This window comes from Trachinotus anak, unplaced genomic scaffold (genome assembly GCF_046630095.1).
Source record: "Trachinotus anak isolate AG129_WGS33_773 ecotype Australia unplaced genomic scaffold, CSIRO_AGI_Tana_v1 ptg000012l, whole genome shotgun sequence".
Lineage (NCBI taxonomy): Eukaryota > Metazoa > Chordata > Actinopteri > Carangiformes > Carangidae > Trachinotus > Trachinotus anak.
Window position 1 is genome coordinate 9,864,342 of NW_027273863.1, and position 20,248 is coordinate 9,884,589.

The window sequence follows — 20,248 nt, forward strand, 5'->3', positions numbered from 1 at the left end:
CACATACTGTGAAGGGCAGAGCAAGGTCAAGCACAGCAATGCAGACAGTTTGAACTGCTAAAGTTGATCAAGATCTATGCACAATGGACAGGGCAATGTCCATGAGAGCCAGAACAGGCATGGCATGGGTTAAAATATAAATAATATAATAATATATAAAATACAATAATGTAAATGGAGGCCATTGTTAGGAATCAAGTGCAGTACATGTAGAACCTGAAAGTAAACAAATCGCTTATTGCATACATTTAAAGACGAGTCTATATTGGCTCAATGGCCCTTTCAAACTATTGATGAATTCTTCCATGTGTTCATGTCTTTAGGCTTTTACACAGGTCTCTGTTATGGTAGAGCTCCATGTACAAATGGAACAGAATAATACTGTTAAGAGAAAATCAATGTTTGCACCACTGGAAGGTGACACACAAGACAGTGGAAATCTAAAGGCCTTCATCTCCTCACAGTGGGAGCAATGCTGGAGAACAGTGATGAGTTAAGATCAAAGTAATGACACCAAGGAAGACAAGCACTCTCAGTTCTCCCACAGGCCTCCTAAGTCACAAATTTTGTCATTTTGCAGAGTGGAGCTTACGACAAATATTGCTGATAACAACAGTAAAAGCAGAGACAGCTGCTGATAATTAGCACTGAGGACAGAATGGCACAAACTAGTGGCCTACACCAGAGCATAAGTCCTGGCATCAACAAGCCATCCTGAATCTGAATGAATCTGACTCTTCTACTTAAGTTCAGTGCTACACATCAATGTATTTTGCCCATAAAGGCAGCAGTTGGGAAAGGGTGGCCTTGACAGGAGTGGGCCCATTATTCTTTCAGAATAAGAGTAATCCAAACTGGTTAGGTCTGTAAGTAGAACAAATAAAAAGTCCAGTTCCATTGCAACATTTTACCTTACAGACGGTGTGAGGATATCAAGGACACAAAATAGGGGAGACAACCATTTTCCCCAAGCTTGACAGCTAGTTGTCCCTCTAGCTAGGCTCTTGGCCCGTTTCAAAACAGTGACATTTGTGTTTTCTGTGCCAAATGCTGCTCCCTGAGAATGTTTTCCCAGAAAATGCAATCTGTAGGAGGCACAGGCAAGGAAGTTTCACATTTTTGACAAGAAATCTTCTAGCCCCCTCTGCTGGATGTTATTAGCCATTTCATGGCACCCACACTGTGTGTCAAAACCCCTCACCCTCCACTATCATCGGCTTGTACATGATGAGCCTGACCAAACATTTTACCTTAAGAAGCATTTCCTATTGAGCCAAATAGCAACAGTATGCAAATATCCAGATCCCTCATCACTACATTTCAAAATTTGGACTTCAAAACTCAGTATATTCAACATTAACAGGGACACTGAGTCATAAACTACATCCAAACATACCACAGTTATTTTTAAGTGGAAAGTGGAAGAAATGCACTCTCAGTATGGTATAAAGGGCATTGGGAAACAGTATTTTCAGTTTTGTGTATCAGGGTGTCATCATCTCAGTGTAGAAATCTCAAAATACCATTTCCTCCTATCTACGAAAGCAGACGACAGAATAAGTAGTATGTTTAAGACAGAGTCAGAAAAAGCTTTCTGTCTGGATTGACGCAGGTTTTCTCATGGTAGGCTAGGTAGGGCTGTCACGATCTATGAGACAACCTACATGGCTGCAGCTGCTAAGTTGAAATAGAAGAGATGGAGGAACTAATGCTCAGTGTGCAAGAAATCTAATTAGACTCTCCACACAACATCCGGTAGTCTGGTTAAGTAAAAGAAAAACTCATTTAATAAAGGATGCAGGCAGGTCTTGGAACATCAACACATCAGCAGCTTGATATCCTAACGGTTCAGCAGAGAGACTGTAAAATAAAACTGGAAAAGGAAAAAAAAAAGACACACCGAAATAGACACGCGAGTAACTGGCAGTCAGCACAGAGAGGCAAACAGGAAAACAAAGACAGATGTCAAACAGACTTGCTCAATAAAAACAGATGGATGGATCAGGTGATGAAGTAATGTTACAATCAAACTGGAGATGTCACTTACGAGGCTTCTGGCCCCATACGTGTAGATGTAGCTTCCCGGAGGAGTAGTAAATAAAGCCCAGGACCAGCATGGGGCACAGGAGGAACAGCAGCTTGTGTGTGGGCTTCATGGTCTTCATAGTCATTCACATGGCACCATCCAGGTCATCACCTGTAATGACAAGAGGGGAGAGGGAGTCTGTATTTATACCTCTCCAAAGAGGAATTCACCTGTCAGCAGCACAAATACAAAACTACACATTTTTTCCCCGATTTTTGTGGGGAACCTTGATAAAGCAGTTCAATTTGTGACTGTTGTTTTTTTTGTTTTTTTTTGGTAAAACAGTGGACACAACACTAAGTAGTAATAACTGCTACACAAATATCAGATAACCACGTTGTGTCTTAGTTTACAGAAAACCACACCCTCACTGCAACAGAAAACAGGCCATGATAATGATAGCAAGTGTAACTGTATTCAGCCCCAAACATATATATATATATATATATTTTTTTTTTTTTAATCTTGGCATAATCCACAGCTTTCATTGAAAATGTGCCATGTTGGAACACAACTTGCTGTGCAGAATTTTTCAGATGTTTTATTTTAATATATATCAAATTCAATCGCCTTCACGATGAGGCCTATGACACATTTAACCTACTCAACCAATAATTCTATGCGTTAAATACAAACTGCGAATTGGTAATACTCTAAAAGTTACCTGACAAACACCCAGGTGGTTAGATTGATCCTTCTAGACTTGGAAACACTAACGCACATGGAGGCAGACACCTGCATAATCCAGCCAGCAGCATGTACTGTACAGTACAACACACCCGGACGAGTACAAGTGCAATCAAAACACAGTTAATTGCTCTCTACACCTAACATGTCGGGATTACTGGTAACATTACATGTTAGAATGAAATGGAAATTAACAGACGATACTGACGAGGGGAGGAGATGAAACAAGGCAAATTTGCAACAGAAACACGTCAAACCCAAACCGCTGGTCGTCCCAAAGCGAAGCTCACTCGGTGACTCGGTTACTGCAAATGACGCACAGCAGCTAGTTAGCAAAACAAACATAACGGAACTTCTGTGGTCCTGTAATTAAACGCAGTGCCTCAGTTTGTCCACACACAATGGGGGTTTGTCGTACTTTAAACGCTCCGTTTACTTTTGAAGTTTTAAAACAATATAACGAACCGGGCAAACGGTCCCCCGGACACTTACAAACAGTTTAAGGCACTGAAAGAGAGCCGGCAGAAAATGTATCATTAACGTTAGCTTAGCCCCATGCTAACAACGCTACGTTGGCATACTGGAGTTCGCCTTGATCCCCGTCGACAGGCCTGCAGCACTGGAACAACACAGCTGTGGGTCGGAACTGTGGGGCCAGACATGGGTTTAAGTACCGCAGCAAGCACAACAGGCGGCCGAGGCTGTCCACACATGTAGGATAAATAACTGTAGGTAACAACAGCGACGGTAGCGACGTCTGGAGAGAGAACAATCCTGAGGTAGTCCGGCTGATGCGGGGAGAGTCCCAGACCAACGGTTCGCCGCGAAACATTCAACCACAAAATCCAGCAAAACGCGGCGCAGCAACGCTTAGCCGTTTCCAGTTAACCAAGATATTTGTCTACATTACCTTTTTCTTTCCCCCCGGAGTCTTTGGGTCAGAAACAATAACCAGCCTTAGTTTAAATAGAGGATTGGTCGATAAAACGACCGTGTGGTCCCCTCTCTCCAAGCCATCTTGATGAAATCCGTGAGAGTATCCTGGGTCTGTAAGAGCAGGACCACCGGCCTGACTGCGTGTTTCCCCTACTGTCTCACTAGCTCCTGTTCGTGTCAAGACTGGCAGGAGGAAAAAGCACCCTCTCCATCAATACCACCACCACCACCATCATCAGCAGCAGCAGCAGCAGCTTGCTGGTATACAGCCACACAGTCCGCCACCGACGGTCACATGAGCCGTGTGTGTCCCGGTGCCCCCTCCTGCTGCAGCGGAGATAAAATGAATGCACCTTTTCATCTGGTTCATCACGTGGTGCTGCTGTCTGCTCGTCAGCTGTTAACATCCCATTGTAACCGGATTTTTTTTTTTTTTTTTTTTTTTTTTTTTTTTTTTGTATTTATAGCCAACAGACACATCGCCCACCCCCACCCCCACAGTGTAACAGTCCTTGCTCAGCAGCAATAACACAGATGGAATAATGTATAGAGCTTGTTGAACTGCCTGCCCCACACTACAGTGGTATGTGCTCGACCAGCACTATTTTGTGATTGACTGTACAGGTGAGAAGCACGTTTTGGTCCCAGTCATGATTGAATTTGCTGAAACCTAAAGATCTAACGGGCTGTTAGAGCTGTAGAAGTAGTGTTACAGCCTGATACATTTTCTGCAAGACTGCTTATTCTAGGTTGAACCAAATGTTGTGTGCCTTTGTTTAGAGAAGTCTGGCAGCAGGTCTTTGAGGTAAATACTATGATGTAGACAGTCCTTCCTATCTCATTTAGACACTGGTATCCCATGGCCAGTACTTGCCTAAATCCATAACCAAGAGACCTTCAATAATGCTGACAGTGTGTGAAAGTGTCTTTAGAGTGCTTCCAGAAATGTTTCTAATTATCCCTAAGTAAATTATCATTACTTCCGCAGGACTAAGCCCATTTGCTATGATTCATTCTGGTACCCCCCAGGATGATAATGTCCCTATCTACAAACCATAAGCACCTATAAAGTTGTAATCAAGGTGATCAATTGGAATCACAGTGTCAGAAAAACACTGCTGGAATTTATGAAAAACTAGAATAACAGACTTGCGGTTGCATGCCTCCACCAACCAGTCAAGTTGCAGGAAATATGGTCACAGTCTTCACAACACAGTGATGTAAACCTTTGACTTTTTGGATCTAAAATGTCATCACTTCATCATTTTATCCAGTTAGATATTCGTGTTCCATTGTGTCATAATTAGTTTATGAATTCTTGAGTTATAGTCAAAAGCATGTTTTGTAAGGGCACGATAACCTCAACCTTTGACCACCAAAATCTAATTCAATTATTCTTGAGTCCAAGTGAATGTTTTTACCACATTTGAAGGGATTCCCAGACGGTATTGCTGAGTAATCCCATTCACAAGGCCAAAAAAGGTCACAGTAACCTTGACCTTTGACCATGAAAATCTTATCAGTACATCAATACATGAGTCAAAGTGAACATTTGTACCAAATGTGAAGAAATTCCCTCAAAGCATTACTGAGATATTGCGTTAATGTCTCTGGCCACGGCTGTTGCCGGCACAGAGACATAAAAAGATGAAACAGGGTGATGAAGAACCAAAGGTGTTCACCCATTTAAAGCTTGAATAAAGTTTCTAGCTAGTATGAAATGTTCAAAATAGGATAGGTTCATACATTCCTCCCATTCACTTTCATTATAAATGACATTGAAAAGCATGACTTTTAAAAGTGAGGAAAAACCCCAATTATGTATTAGGTATAACTGATCCAAGATAATATTGGAAAAAAAACTATACTTCTACAGGAACCATAGTCATTGAGGGCTCACCATTTTTACTAGAAAACCAGTCATCAGCCTAGTCTAAATACTTCAATGTTTTATCTCTGTCTCTAATTTTGTGTTATTAATGACACCTGACATTTTATAAAGATTGTTGCCGGACCAGATTAATCCACAGTTGGCCATCACTGATAATATTTTAAGGAAGAATGAGGAAACCTTCTGGTAGCCACACAGAACATGAAATACGAGCTGTCGACGCATGTTCCTGTATACACATGTCCAGTCAAGCTCAGATTCAGTTGTCTCTACCTGTTCAAAGCAGTCCTAAACAACAGCTGTCAAAAATAGCTGTTAACTGAACGTGAAGCCAGTGTGAGTGTTTCACACGCTGATGTTCCCACAAATGTTAACTGACACTTTGTTTATCAAGCTTCTACGAACAAAAGTACTGGTTTGAATAGGTGACTAACTTATACTCTGCTCTTCTAAGATGCTTAATAAACATGGTCCCTGCAGACTTTGTATGTCATCCACAATCCCAGTTGGGCTTTTACCATATCATGTGGCTGCTCACAGCAGATTGTTATACGGCAGCAGATCCATAGTCCTGTCCTTCACACTTGCTCAGGTTACTCTGTTAATTCAGTTTTCCTTTCAGAACCTGCATCTTATTTATGCCCTGACATGTATAAGGCCTTATATCCTACATAAGCAGTTGCTGGGCTGAGAGCCAAGGTAAGAGAGAGTGGCTGGGGATGTGGGGGTAGTCTTCTGCTTTTGCCCTGCAAAGAGTGTGGCAGAGTAGCATACCGATCTATTAATATTGAATCAAGCAGGAAATACAATCTGCTCACCCACTGTTCTCCATCTGGGGTCAGGAGATTAGCAGGAGCCGGAAGAATAAAATATATGCATAAGCAACACACACACACACACACACACACACACACACAAAGAAACTTAGCCTGCAGACGTGTGAGGTAAGTGAGACTCCTGGTGGGTTGGCAGCACTTCATGGCCTTTGTCATATGGACCATTTGTTTACATCACACTTACAAGAGGGAATGATCAATGGCCAGAAAAACCAATGCAAGAAGATGACTGTCTCCAGTCTCTGACCATGTCTGGGAAGCACATTGTTATTTATTTGTCTGCCAGGATAAATAGCCATGCTCCTTAAGGGGAACACGCTATTTGTTTTATACGTCCACAGATCGTAATGTATTTGCTTCACTCTACATCCTAAATCTAGCTGCCAAGATGACGCCACATCAAAATAATTTGATCCTCCAGGCCTAAAAATGTGATTCAGTCATTTCACAATGTGGTTTTCCTGCTTACACTCCATCATATCCCATTACTCTAATTATTGTCAAACTGGTAAGGGTATAAGTAACAGATCAGTTCAGTCTTGAGTGACATGTCTGTCATGATAACGGAAATACACACTCCAATAAAAATGAAATCCTTCAGGCAGTGCATGTTGCAGAATCAGTGACACTAGCAGCGATACCATCAAGTCCATCACTGGAATTAACATTTTATCTTCTTCATTCAAGCTCACTCCAGGGGCTTAAAGGTACAAAAGATCAGTGGGTGACAGAAACAGTGAAATCACGTTGAGTCATTTAATAATACCGTATAGTTTACATGTAAGTGATAATAGTAGGAGGTAGCAGCTGTGCAAAAGCTCAACCTCAGGGAAGAAGCTCACCAGAGATTGTGACCCTCATCATAAAATCTGTGTTTACTGTAACATCTAACCCCTAATTTCCTGAGTCATGAACCATTATTCAAAGGACCATAATCTGGGTTCTTGTCTTTCCTTTCTCTATGTTGCAAGCTCCTGTAAATTATCTAAATCTAGTGAGCAATACCATTATTAAGTGTATTTTTTGTCAGAAAATAGCATCTACAATGTACTCACTCCTTGATAGAATAACTAACCTCATATGCATACCAACCTTTCCATGTTTGATCACTTTATCTCTCTGAGTCAAATTCCTACATGAGTGGAGCCAAACTTTACCGTGTCAAAATAAGTAATTGATTGTTTTATTATCTGAACTATCTGCTTAATGGCGGGTCTTTGGCTTTAATGGGCAGGCAGCAGGAAATGAAAGTGCTAATGGAATTCTAATCGATCCCTTACATAGTAGGAATAACCAGGACCTAGGAAGATCCTTGTTATCTAGGAAGACTAGAGTGGTTGCATCTGAATGAGCAACACTCTCACTTCCCATTTGTTTTATTTATATAACCATGCCGAGAACCATTTTGAGTGCAGCTACTTATTTACAGTGGCAAGAATAAGTATGTGAACCCACTGAAATTCCCTGGTTTTCTGCATTAACTGATCATAAAATGCAATCTGATCTCACAAATGCAGACAAACACAGTGTCCCTAAGATAATATCACACAAAAATTACAATCTTTTGAAGGAATACAAGTTGACATTTAGCGTTGCAACAATTCTGCAATAATTCTGCAAGTACAGTCATTTATTATCAGTGATTGCCTTGGCTATAAACTTGGACTGCTTTTACACAACAGTAACTGAAACTTAATATTCTGTCAGGACTGGAACTACAAATTAATATAATTTAGACACAGAAATCAGTGTCACACTGCTGCTTAAAGGAATGTGTAAATAAGCTTGTCTGCTTTCTTGCCAAAAGTTAAATCACCATGTCTGTATGGGAAATATCAAGCTAGAGGTAGTTGCGGTGCATACCTCCCTCATACAACCACAACCTAAGGTTTTTACATTTCAGTTATTGTACAGATCAAACAAACAAGATGTGTGGTTTTGGGCTTCTGAACCAGAGATTTTTAAATAACTGGACAGAGCCTGGATAGCTTTTTCCCACTGATTGCAGTCTTTATGCTAAGCTAAGCTAGTAAATTTCTGGCTGGCGCATCATATTTGTGTACAAATATGTGATTGGCATCAATCTTCTGAATTTTTGGACTTTTGTGTTAATTAATTAACTTTCTGTCTGTGCACCTACCCCTTTCTGTTAACTGACCATTATGGACCCAGCAGACAAGCTTTTGCTCGGTTTGTCATTTACTTGGGAGGACTTTGATGAAGTTTCAAAACTTTTTTGAATGAAAACCCCAGTTTCCCAAGGCTGCTAATGCCCTTTGGAAGTAGGACACTACTAGGAGGGTGGCTTACAACAGACGGAGGTTGTTTTATAGCCCTACCCCTCTGCCCCAGGTTCTCAGCCTTTAGTCAGCTTCCCAGTCGTCATCCCAGTCACCTAAGCCCCAGCCTGCAGCCAGCTCCAGAAGTCACAGCTTCCACTAGCCTCAGTTTTGTGGTCAGCTAGCTGTGAGTCCACGATCTCCAGGCCTCTCCATCCCTGACTAGTCCCTATTTTGGGGACCTCCACTGGCCATTTTCCCAGGGTTCCTTAGAGGAGACAGAAGAAGACAAGGATATCATGGCTCCCATTGCCACAGGGAGATTCAGCTGCCCAGATATGTGGAGAGTGTGATCCAGCCAGCTCAAGCCTCAGCCTCAGGTTTCCAGCTGCCAGACTGAGCCTTAGGACCAAGTTCCTCTGCATCCTGGTTGACACCTCCTCTGATCCTCTCCTTTCCGCAGTTGACCAATCTGGCTGACGCATATACCTTTTCTGGTGTTTGGGGTCCCAATCGACATTTCGTCTGCTCCTGAGTTGGTGGTTTGGCTGCCCGGCCAACACCTGTTCCTAGTCTCCTGTCCACAGTCTGGCCAACACCAGCTCCTCATTCTGCATTGGCAGCCTGGCCAACACCTGGTCCTGGTCTCCTCTCAGCAATCCAGCCAACTACTGATCTCCAGTCAGCGGTCTGACCGACACCTGCTCCTGATCTGGTAGTCTTGGCATTCTGGCTGATTTCAGTTCCTGGTGCTGACTCACAACCAGCTGGCCATCTTCACCAACATCCAACCTAAGCTCCAGCTGACCGCCTCCAGCTTACTTCCTCTCTTTGCTTTCTTTTCATGTTTTTCAGATTTTGTGATTGTCTGCCCCACCCCTAATGTGTTTCCACTGTGTGTTATCCCAGCCTCCCTTATGTATTTACTCTCGGTGCTCCCAGTTGTCTATGTCAGTTTGTCTGGTGAGTGTCCCTGATATTTCCTTATGCTCCCAATTGCCTATCATTTGGATTTGATGAAGTGTTCTGAGCTACATTTATTCATTAGATTGCTAAATAGCTAATTGCTAAAGTGACATACAAACATATGCCCAGGTGCTTCCTACAGATGCTTCAGGGGAAATTAATTATTTAGTTGGATTCTACAAAGGCAAAGTGAGGTCATCCCACTGTTTGTCTATGCTTAGGCAATGTTCCACATGAATATCACAGTGAGTGCAGACTAGCTAGACAAACTATGTCGTCACATAATAATTTGTAAGTTGTGCCTTGTGTCAAAAACATTTGAGAGCTCTCTTCATCGACCTGAGCTTGTAAGGGAGTCAGTGTCACTGTGGCGCCCTGACTCTTCCTCCTCCTACTCTAGCCTGTCTCGCGTCTCCTTGCCTCCTTCACCCTTTTTGTTTTAGAAAATTCTTATATCCATAGCCTTAGGTCGTTAGATATCACTAGATGCCAACAAAAGCCCTGTAACCGCTGTGCACCAAAAAATAAAATGATAATAATAAAGAAATAAATCTTTAAAGCTGCAACTATTTGCAAAGAATCCGCCCATGCCCTGGCCTAACAACGCCTATGGCACAGACTACTTTTTGTTGTCTACATTCGGGTACAGTTACCGAATGCAATGGCACCTAAAAATGGCAGTCAAAGAGAGTCCACAGCTTGTTGGGGAGAGGGAGAAGAGAAGATTGTTACCACTCTCATGTCTGTGTTAAATATGAAGCCCCTACACTTAAAGAACAGATGTGAGAGTATCGTTCCTCACTTTCACATCCTACCTAAAACCCTTCAAAAACATCTGTACATTAAGTTTCATTAAAGTCCATGAGGTTAAGTTCATAGATTCATCCTTGGCCCAAAAATAATTCCTGTTTTTGATTTGAGCCTCTATCTACAGTATGCCAGTGCAGATGCTGTGTCTCTGTAGACAGATCATGTGCCAGAACATTGCCACATAAACAGAGAAACAAATATTACATATTTATACTGGAAATATTGTTTAATAACATAATTAGTAGTTAATTAGTAAGTAGTTATAATTAGTTAATTATAATTAAGTTGTCTCATCCTGTCTCATTTTGATCATGAGTGACAGTGCAAGTTTCCATCAATGTATAATCAGATGAATGGTGCCTCTGAGGCGAGGATGTGGCTTTTAGTTTGCTTCCTTTAACAGAGATATTGATGTCCTCTTAAATATTAAGTTGTTTAACATATTTTGTTCGTGAAATTTTGTGGGGAAATAAAATACAAAAACCATGTGCACTAAAGAAATATTTCACTATTTTGTAATTTAAGTAGAAACAGACAATACCTTTTTAGCTGCAGTTGTCAAGTTCTTAATCCAAGGTATGAAACAGACGTAACAGCTGAATGACTAAACAATCAAACACTCACATAATACACTATTTCCAAAAGAGAGAGCAACGCCAAAGGCACAGGTTGATCTGGTCACTGTCCTATTAGTTCTCTCTTCAAACATTAGTTAACCAACAACAGGGAGGATTTGAAGAGCAAAGAAGTGGTGCCAATCAAGCAAAAGCAGCACAGTATATTTGCTCTGTATGCAAACATCTCATAACCAGTGATACGATGCGTAGCAAAATCTTTGCTTTCCAAATGAAGAAATAACTGTTATTTGGCTATTCAGTATCATGTCATAGCATGTATGGGCATCAGTTGTTATGGAAAACAGAGAGATAAAAGTAGATATTTGGTATGACCTTTGTGCCTGTAGGTAGCATACTGCAAGTTTGTTTAAATAAGCTTGTATTGTGAAAGGTGTTTTGTGGGATTTGAGTCTTTAGCACAGTAACTAACACATTTGTCTAAACGACAGGATTTTGTGAAAAACCTAACCACATTTGTATCCAATTCAAGGGAATTAATAACCTTAAAACAATAGCAAAATCTGAGTCATGCAGACCACAGTTTAACCATGGTAGGTTTCTACATCAATTTAGAATTGCTGACTGAAAACTCTTTGTAACGTCGTCTCTTTTTGAAACCACCACATTCTTATAAACTAGGAAACTATGGCGTTTCATTTGTGCTAGAAACAGGGGAAGATGGCATGCTTGCAGACACAAGATTGCTTTGACTATTATGGGCTTGATCATCATGTGAGAGTGTGGGGCTAGAGCAGAGCCTCAGGGAAATCTTTAGGCTTAGATTGTTGCTGTCTGCTGCTTAATGAGGTGGCACCAAGAGGAACTCCTATTAACATAGAACAGAAATTGTACTGTACATGCTCCCAAATTGTTCAAACAGTACAGTCTGTACAGAAATGGCATCTGTATGGCACAGCACAGTTTTTTTCCCCAACAGGCAGGATACTTAATGATGATTCACTTTGACATCAGCATCATAGGCAGTAAGCAAGGTAGTGTGATGTGATAAAACCAAAAGATAAACATGTAACATTGAGTTAGCGTGGGAAACAGTGATGTGTGTGGCAGCTTGCACATTCAGGTGTTTATCTATGTGGTAATCTACTTATCAACCCATGCTTTCACACCCTCGTACATAGACTTTCTGTCTCTGGAACAGATGCAAACACACGCTCTCGTGTGTGTGCACATACACATAATGGGTGTTTGATGTCTCCGTTAGGCGGCCTGCAGGGGATCAGCAAGTGGCTGCAGAAATGCCGCAAAGCTCTTTTTTTTAAATGTGTGAAGGGGTTTGTCAGTAGGAGGAAGTGGAACAGCAGCAGCCAGAGTGAGACAAGAAGTCTGCATATGCTCTGGTTAAAAAACAAGGGGTTTGCCTAAGGTTGGATTAATGTCTCAGCAACCAGGTATTCAGCATCACACAATAACTAATTCCATACATAGCACCATACTTCATTTCATTTCGGTGACACTGTAGTTGTCATTGAGAATCCTGTGTACAGTATTGCGCTTGGCAAATAAATTATTTGGTAGTTTGATTCACCTAAAGCCACAGAGAAGATTTATTGCTTTTGTTTCCTCCTGTGAGGACTGAGTGAGGCAGCACGAGCTCAGCTTTTCAGAAACTCTCCAGTTACATAAGACGTCAATAAATTAGGGATTAAATTAGGTTTTCTACCTCTGTTCACTTTTAATTCCATTTGCATGTTGATTTTTTGATAAGAATCATGCATTAATGCAGGATTAATACAATTTGAGCCAGACAAAAAGCAACCACTATCAGTCCAGAAAGGCAGGAGAAAAGTATGTGTTTACTCACTGAGGTTGTCAACAATTCCTTTTTTGCAGAGACCTGCAGTTCACCTTTAGTCAGAGTGTAGGGCTATGTGGTCTCACTGCTCTTTATCAAGCTCAGCTGTCAACAGCCTTATATGTAGACGTGTGAAACATTGTATGCTCCTGTTAATGGACAAGTGGCTTATGTCTGACTTTCACCCTTTTGAGGGGCTTTGGGTAGGAAAGTCCACTGTCTCTGACATGGAAATGATTAATGTGAGTGCAAGCAGTTTTGACAAGCACAGAGACCAGATCCAAATCCTGAAAGATTAAATAATAACAATAATGGACTTGGATTTAGGGTGGCACAGTGGTACAGCTGTTAGCACAGCAAGAAGGTTCTGGGTTCAAACCCCGGGCCTGGGGCATTTCTGTGTCTGCGTGGGTTCCTTCCGGGTACTCCGGCTTCCTCCTGCAGTCAAAAGACATGCACATTAGGTTAATTGGTGACTCTAAATTGCCTGCAGGTGTGAATGAGAGTGTGAATGGTTGTTTCTCTATATGTCTGCCCTGTGATAGACTGGCGTCCTCTCCAGGGTGTACCCTGCCCTCGCCCAATGTCAGCTGGGACTGGCTCCAGCGCCCCCACGACCCTGTACGGTTAAGCGGTATAGATAATGAATGGATGGACATTACAGGAAACTGCCTGAGAACTGAAACTATCTGAAACTACCTAACTACCAGATTTGTCTATGATACATCAGCTGTGAGTGAAAGCAACCAAATACAGATAGACTTAATGTCTATTATAAGCAATACTGAACCTCTAAACTAGTTTCATTGAGGAAGGACAAGGTTTCCTGTTTTTGCAAGCAAAACACCACATGACAATGTCATAGGATCAGCACAAAAACCCTGTATTATGTCCCTGTTTATGTGATATGGTGGAATCTATCTGATCTGAAGTGGAGCAAATACAGTATCTTCACCCATCAGTTCCAACTGCAGTACTAATGAGTTGCCACTACTAATGAGCTAATGAGTTTTCTGATCTCCCAGACACCCATGTTGGGACTTAGATAAAACCTGAGAGTATCAAGTACTAAATTGTTGTCAGGAGGACTAAATCTCACCAGCACAGCTTGACATTTGTATGTTCATTACAGGAAATCATGCAAACCTGCTAAATATGCATACAGGAAAGATGCTTTAAACCATTACCCACAACCCCATGGAAAAGATAATAAAAGGTTGTCTACCAAGTCAAAAACAAAACTACATGCTGTGCATCAGTAAATTAGAGTTAAATAGTAGAAGCACCCCCTATCAGCTGGCAAAAATATGCAAACCTAATTTATTTTAAACTTCTATTTATCTTTGGCTCATTTTATTTTCCAAGCCTCCTTGTGGTCTTGGTAAACTTTTCATCATATATCTAACCCCTGTTGGCCCCCGTACAACAGTTTTCAACATGAGGATGAAAAAAAGGCAGTTACACTCTTGACAGCTGGCTAACTGACAAATGAGACTGGCGCCTTGCTCAGGGACGTCCAGACATATCTTTGCAGACAGGCGCCTGTCAATAATCAGTCAAATCTTTCTCTCCCTCTCTCAGTGTAATTGAGGACTCTTGACTACTGCAAACCCATAGATAAGATCCGCGTACTCCATTATCTATAGTGATATGTTTTCCTCAGACCTGTGGTGAGGTTGTATTTAATGGAAGTACAGTGAGTTATTCACCTGATGTTACTTTCCTGGTCTCTGTATTGCTTTCTATTTATAAATCTGTAACTCATGTGAGATATATAAGAGCAGGAAGATTCAGTTATGTGTTACGTGTGGTTTGTTGCACTTTTATTCTGATGTGGCTGAGATGCCACAAGCTGCACTGCACAGCACTGGAGGATGAAAAGACAGTACAGTATGTCGTTTGCATCTGTTCATCGCTCCAGCCTTTAAAAATACACTAATTCGGGGCACTATAGGATTTGTACTAGTCATAGTTTTTGTTTATTTAGGGTTTTAATACCGTCCTATACTGCACCCCTTACCAGCTCATAGCTTTCTGTATGTTGAGTAACACGATCAATGCTGCATTAAGAAAGCAGGATTATCATCACCAAACACTGTGGTCTTGTTAAAAAGTGGAACTTGCACTGCACAGAGACCTGCTGGCAACTCCACAAGCTGTTGCTACGTTTTCGCGAACAAGCTCAGTAAACTACTGGTTAACAGCAATGTCGGAAAAATCAAACATCAATGGCACAAAGTAACCTGAGCTGTGTCACTTGACTATCATGTGAGTGGTCAGACAATAATACCCTACTAACAGAGGGGGTCTGAGGGAGCCACAGCTGCCGGGTCACAGACGAGGGATGAGAGATGGTGTGAGAGTTTAGTTATGGAGGCATGCTGAGAGACAGAGAGTGGATGTGAAAACAATAGTTGGGCTATTTGCTTGCATTTTCCTACTCTGTGTTCATGTCAGTGTGATAAAGCTCTCATATTTGTAATTAGTAATGTTAGTCCCTGCATTAACGGATTTTTTTTTGGGCCTCTCCATTAGCATTCATTGAGAGTTGTGTTTCTGGCCACTAGATAAATGTAAGTCCTGTAGTCACTCTACTTTTAGCTCTGTTAATGTCTTCTCTAAGGCAAATATCCAGCCCCGGCTCTTTATTAGCCAATTGCTCCACTGTGTTCATTATCTGGTTTCTAACATGTTTGGTGTTTGGTGCTGGGAAGGCAAATCGCAGCAGGTTAACCAAGCTTTTTTGGTGAGAAGAGCTGTGCTGCTGCCAAAAACAACGCTCATGAGAGCGGTGAGAGTGAATCAAAACAGAGACGATGTGGGCCGTCAACCCAAAACAATCAGCTGAAAGACACTTAAATTCTGAGGAAGCTGTAGAGAGGGATGGTAGTCCTCTGTGGGTTTGTCACTATGAGAAACACCTTTTATGTTACATATTTGAGCCTTTGTCATCATGAAATGTTTCTGGTAGCAAAGAATCAAGACCTCGACAAAGCGCTTCACAAATGAGTAATTAAAAGAACTTGTGTTTCTCCAGCATCATATAGCACAGAAGATCTAAGATGACTTTCTGAATACTTATATTTCTCCTCCTGTTATCTTTTGGTAGCAGTATGGTTTGTATTATTAATTAATGAACACACTGTCATGTGAACTGAGCTTCTGCACAAGCCAAACCGAACGGGCTATAATGAGGAAACTGGCACAATTCTCAGATGAATTCACATGACCCTGGTGTGTTCAGTCATGATGCGCCCTTCGCGATTACCCCACATAAAAATCGTTTTGTTCTTTATAATGATCCCCTTCAGGAGGATTGAATGGATTTGAGTTGTACTTAACCACACAGTAGCTCTTTCATTTCATTTTAGCTCCCACAGACTCACCAAAAACACTTGGTGAAAGAAAATAATAGCACAGGAAACCAAGACGGAGCAGCTAATTAAATATTTAACCATGCAGCACTGAGTCATCAAGTTTTGTATCCCAAATAAGAAACCAATTATTCCCTTAGTGAAATACCTCTTAACTTAAAAAAAATGCCTATTAACAAAAACATGAAAACAGTGTACTGGGACACTGAATGTTAGTGTTGAATAACACTTCTGACTGTGATAAAGCCCCAAGTGTGAGAAAATGGAGGGACTGTGTATTCTTCTTTATAGCCTTCCTGTTACTTTTTATAGCATTTACAACTTTGTGTATGTTACCACTGACTTCCCCACACGAGGCAGAGGCTTACGAGGTTAACACATGCAAAGCAGCTCGAGCAGCTCAGAAGTTGCAACCGGGGACAAGGTTGGCTTGGCAGATGTTATGATCCTGTGTCGGTGTGGAGCATGGGAGGAAAAGGGCAGAGAGCCAGCAGTGGTGCTCAGAAAAGGCCTGTGATGCGGGTGGTTTACTGACAGTCTTTGTTGTTTTATCTATGTGCATGAATGAGGCAGATATCCACCCACCACTCTCTCAACACACAGGTGTTTTGCTTTCTCAGTGCCTGACTCAGGTTCATTTTATGACATACAAAGGAAATACAAAACTGATTAAATCCAGTTACCGGAGATAAAAATCATAGTATAAAAGCCTGTTTCTGCCAGGAAAAGATTTTTAAAAACTTTGAAAAGTTAGATATGAAAAAAAATTTAAAATACTGCTGCCAAGTAAAGATTTTTATTTTTACTAAATCAAAATTATGACATAACAAGTCCAGTCTAGTTTAGACTTTTGACTAAGTCAAAGTAAATTTTGATTAATTTGCCAAAATTTTAATCAAAATTAATTACGACTTACTAACTCATAATCTTGATTTATTTAGTCAAAACTGAGTCAACAAGATCATTCCCTTTTTTTTTTTTTTAACTATACTTGTAGCGCACTTCATACTGGTCATACTGGTCACTGTGTTTTTTCTTTTTGTATCTGACTTGTGAGTGTGTGAATGTGTCCACTATACATTGCCCTAAAATATTCCACAGTGGTACAAAAAAAAGTACTTAATACTAACTATTTCACAATGCAATGTGCCGCATTTTAGATGTGATTCCAGTGACGATGAACATACAGCTCACTATCGAGTGATCTACTGAGTGTCTGCTGTACAGGAAGTGGTGAATGAGTGAACAAGGGGAGAGTTTGGACACAGTTCATGTGTCTACAACCATGCTAGCAGCTCTGTGTGGCTGTATGTAGTGACAGTGCTGCTTTGAGTTAGATGCTACGTTTAGCATGCTAACTTCTTGACTATGGATGTATTATCTATGGTCCTGACAATGACACACGTGAGGCTGATGGGAAACAGTTTTTGAAGTGTTAAGTTAGACAGGACAAATGAAAAATCTGACCTGATTATAGCACTAGATGAAAAGTCACTTCCTCTGATACATCCTCATGTCTGTGCTAGTGGAGACATTAATGTTCATGTTGTCATACTTCAGACTGGATTAAAGCGGTGCACCGACAGAAAGACAAACTGACAGGTTGACATTGCCTGGTTACTGGCACTATCTCATAATTTGGATTTGCCATTATTATTTTTCTTGTCATTAAGGATAACCGTTCATCTATGTTTTTGCTTTTCCTGGCCAATGAACTTTCATGACATAAAGATCATGATGATGACATAAATTCTTGGGTAATGCTAACTCTACTTCCCCAGGGCAGAAAAACTGTCACAGAATACCGGGGGAAATTTGTACATTTTGTCCTAATATAAATACCATAGATTGGAAATGAAGCTTTTAACTAGGAAGTATGATATCACAACAACTGATACCATGACGAAACCCAAGACTGAGACAACTATGGTGTCACAAAACTAGACTGTGCCAACCAGCAAAGTCTTTAAAACTGAAGGGGAATACCTACTCTGAAGCGTCACAGAGGCTTTTGGAGGAAGTAAGAATGAAGGTGAAAGTGAAGGTGGTAGGATGTTTGTTAGCATTTCTTACTACCAGCCCACAAGTGAATGACCACATTAAACGAGTCTTCACACTTTGCTTGAAATTTAATCAGAATTTTAAGGTTACGTTAACAGAACGGGGAGTTTACTATAAGAGAATTGAAATTCCTCTCCTTGGGCATTTCCATTCGTTGGAGATGACTCAGTCCAAAAACTCCCCATAGGTATTTCATTGATTCCTTTCAATACATTTTCAGAGAAATGTTAACTTCCTCAGGGCACACAAAGCATACACTGTGCTTTGTGTAGAAAACTTCAGTCAGTTTTACTGTCGTGTATGTGTGTGTAAGGAGAGAGAGAAAAAAAGTCCCCGTAAAATTTACAGAGGTAACCCCAAAAATATGCACATAAAGCTTCACTGAGCTCAAGATGTAAAAAAAAAAAAAAGAAAAAAAAAATTCCTCTCCATAGGAAATTGTGACAGCATTTTATTTTAACCGTCTGATTTAGAATGTGTAAGCAGTATGTATAGACATGTAATAATAGTTTATAACACACTGTGGTCTAGTTGTAAGCAGATATGGGAACATTTTTATATGTCAACCAATAAATCCTCCTGTGAAACATCTGTAAGAAAAAAAAAGAGAGAGACTGACAATATAATAATCATAATATATATGTGTTCATATTTTATACAAATATTAAATTGAAACATCACTGTATTTAATCATTCACTTTATATATTTATAAATATGTCTACTGTTTCTAAGGTAAAAGAACCTGTTAGGGATGCTTCATGAGAAAAATTAAAACTGTTGACAGAAACAAACATGAATAAAACTTGATAAGAATTTATTTATTTATTTTTTTTTAAATCTGCTTACAACTGCACTATGTGTGTTACATGCCACACACAGCCCATGCTCTGCTACTCAGTCAACTCAATCATGTCTCATCCTTCAGGCAGTTTCAGTTTATCTGCTGTGTCAGCCACATGGGAAGATGCTGTAGATTGCATGCCAATGGTACAAGTAATACACTACGTTCTGTGCAGCTGGTTCAATTAAAAGTCCATTAAAGGTTATTAATTTAATTGGCTGTTTGGATTTCCAGGAGACAACATAAGTCTCATAATCACCTTAGTTGGCGTTTTTTGAAAGCAGCCACCATAATAGTTATTGATTTCATTTGCCATGTTCTGGGTTGAGCCAGATGGAGGTTTGCAACAAAATCAGGCAGACGACCATCAGGTTACCATCTCAAATAAGCTAAATAATTTTTGTAAGACTCAAATAGTCAGAATAAATCAAGAGTAATAAATCTGCCACAGTTGAACGACCTGGATTTCATAGAGGTTGTAAAGTATGCGGAGATACGGAGAACCATGGGCAATCTGTCTTATCAAATTCCAGCAGTGGTCTAAACAAGACTCATCCTGCTTTGACACAGCTGCAGACCCTCTGGCTGAGACATCAGCAGCTCAAAAACATGGCAAAGGTTAAAACAAAAATGCAGATATTACGACTCTTGTAAAAAAAAAAAAAATACTGCCTGAATCTCAGCACTTTAATCTGCTCATTTTTAGGTGTTGGTTGTTGCAGAGAAAGTAAGAAGTACAAGGTTCTTTTCTTAGCTCAAACTTTACTCAAACAGTTGATGTTTACAAAGAGTGTACAGATTTAATGCTGCCATGGTCATAAGCCCTCTCTACACAAGACTATTTCAAAGAAGGTACAACGGACTCGTCATGAAGGAAAACTTGCTTCAATATGAAAATTATCCTCTTCCAACAGCGTTGTTTATTTGGGATCAAACTATAACCTGCTTACAACATTCATCTCTAGAGCTATCTTTCAGAACCATATCAGAAACACACACAAAATCTAAACTCTGCAGAGTCCATGTGTCTACAAAAAGATTTAAAAAAAA

General features: G+C 40.5%; 1 protein-coding gene across 6 annotated transcripts in view; it reads right to left on the reverse strand.

Annotated features, from left to right (window-relative positions):
* Nucleotides 1-11,158, reverse strand: part of st3gal3b (ST3 beta-galactoside alpha-2,3-sialyltransferase 3b) — a 42,393-nt gene extending 31,235 nt beyond the window's left edge. For 2 of the 6 annotated variants that reach the window (XM_071490359.1, XM_071490357.1), the window contains exons 1-2: nt 3,684-4,039; nt 2,048-2,197 (exon numbers count right to left, since the gene is read on the reverse strand). In XM_071490359.1, coding sequence (XP_071346460.1) covers nt 2,048-2,171 — 124 coding nt within the window. In that variant the 5' untranslated portion in view covers nt 2,172-2,197; nt 3,684-4,039. Of the gene's footprint in view, nt 1-2,047; nt 2,198-2,750; nt 3,283-3,354; nt 3,492-3,683; nt 4,040-11,032 lie in introns of those variants that run through there. The other 4 variants (XM_071490354.1, XM_071490358.1, XM_071490355.1 and 1 more) reach the window with 4 other exon arrangements.
* Nucleotides 11,159-20,248: the final 9,090 nt, after the last annotated feature.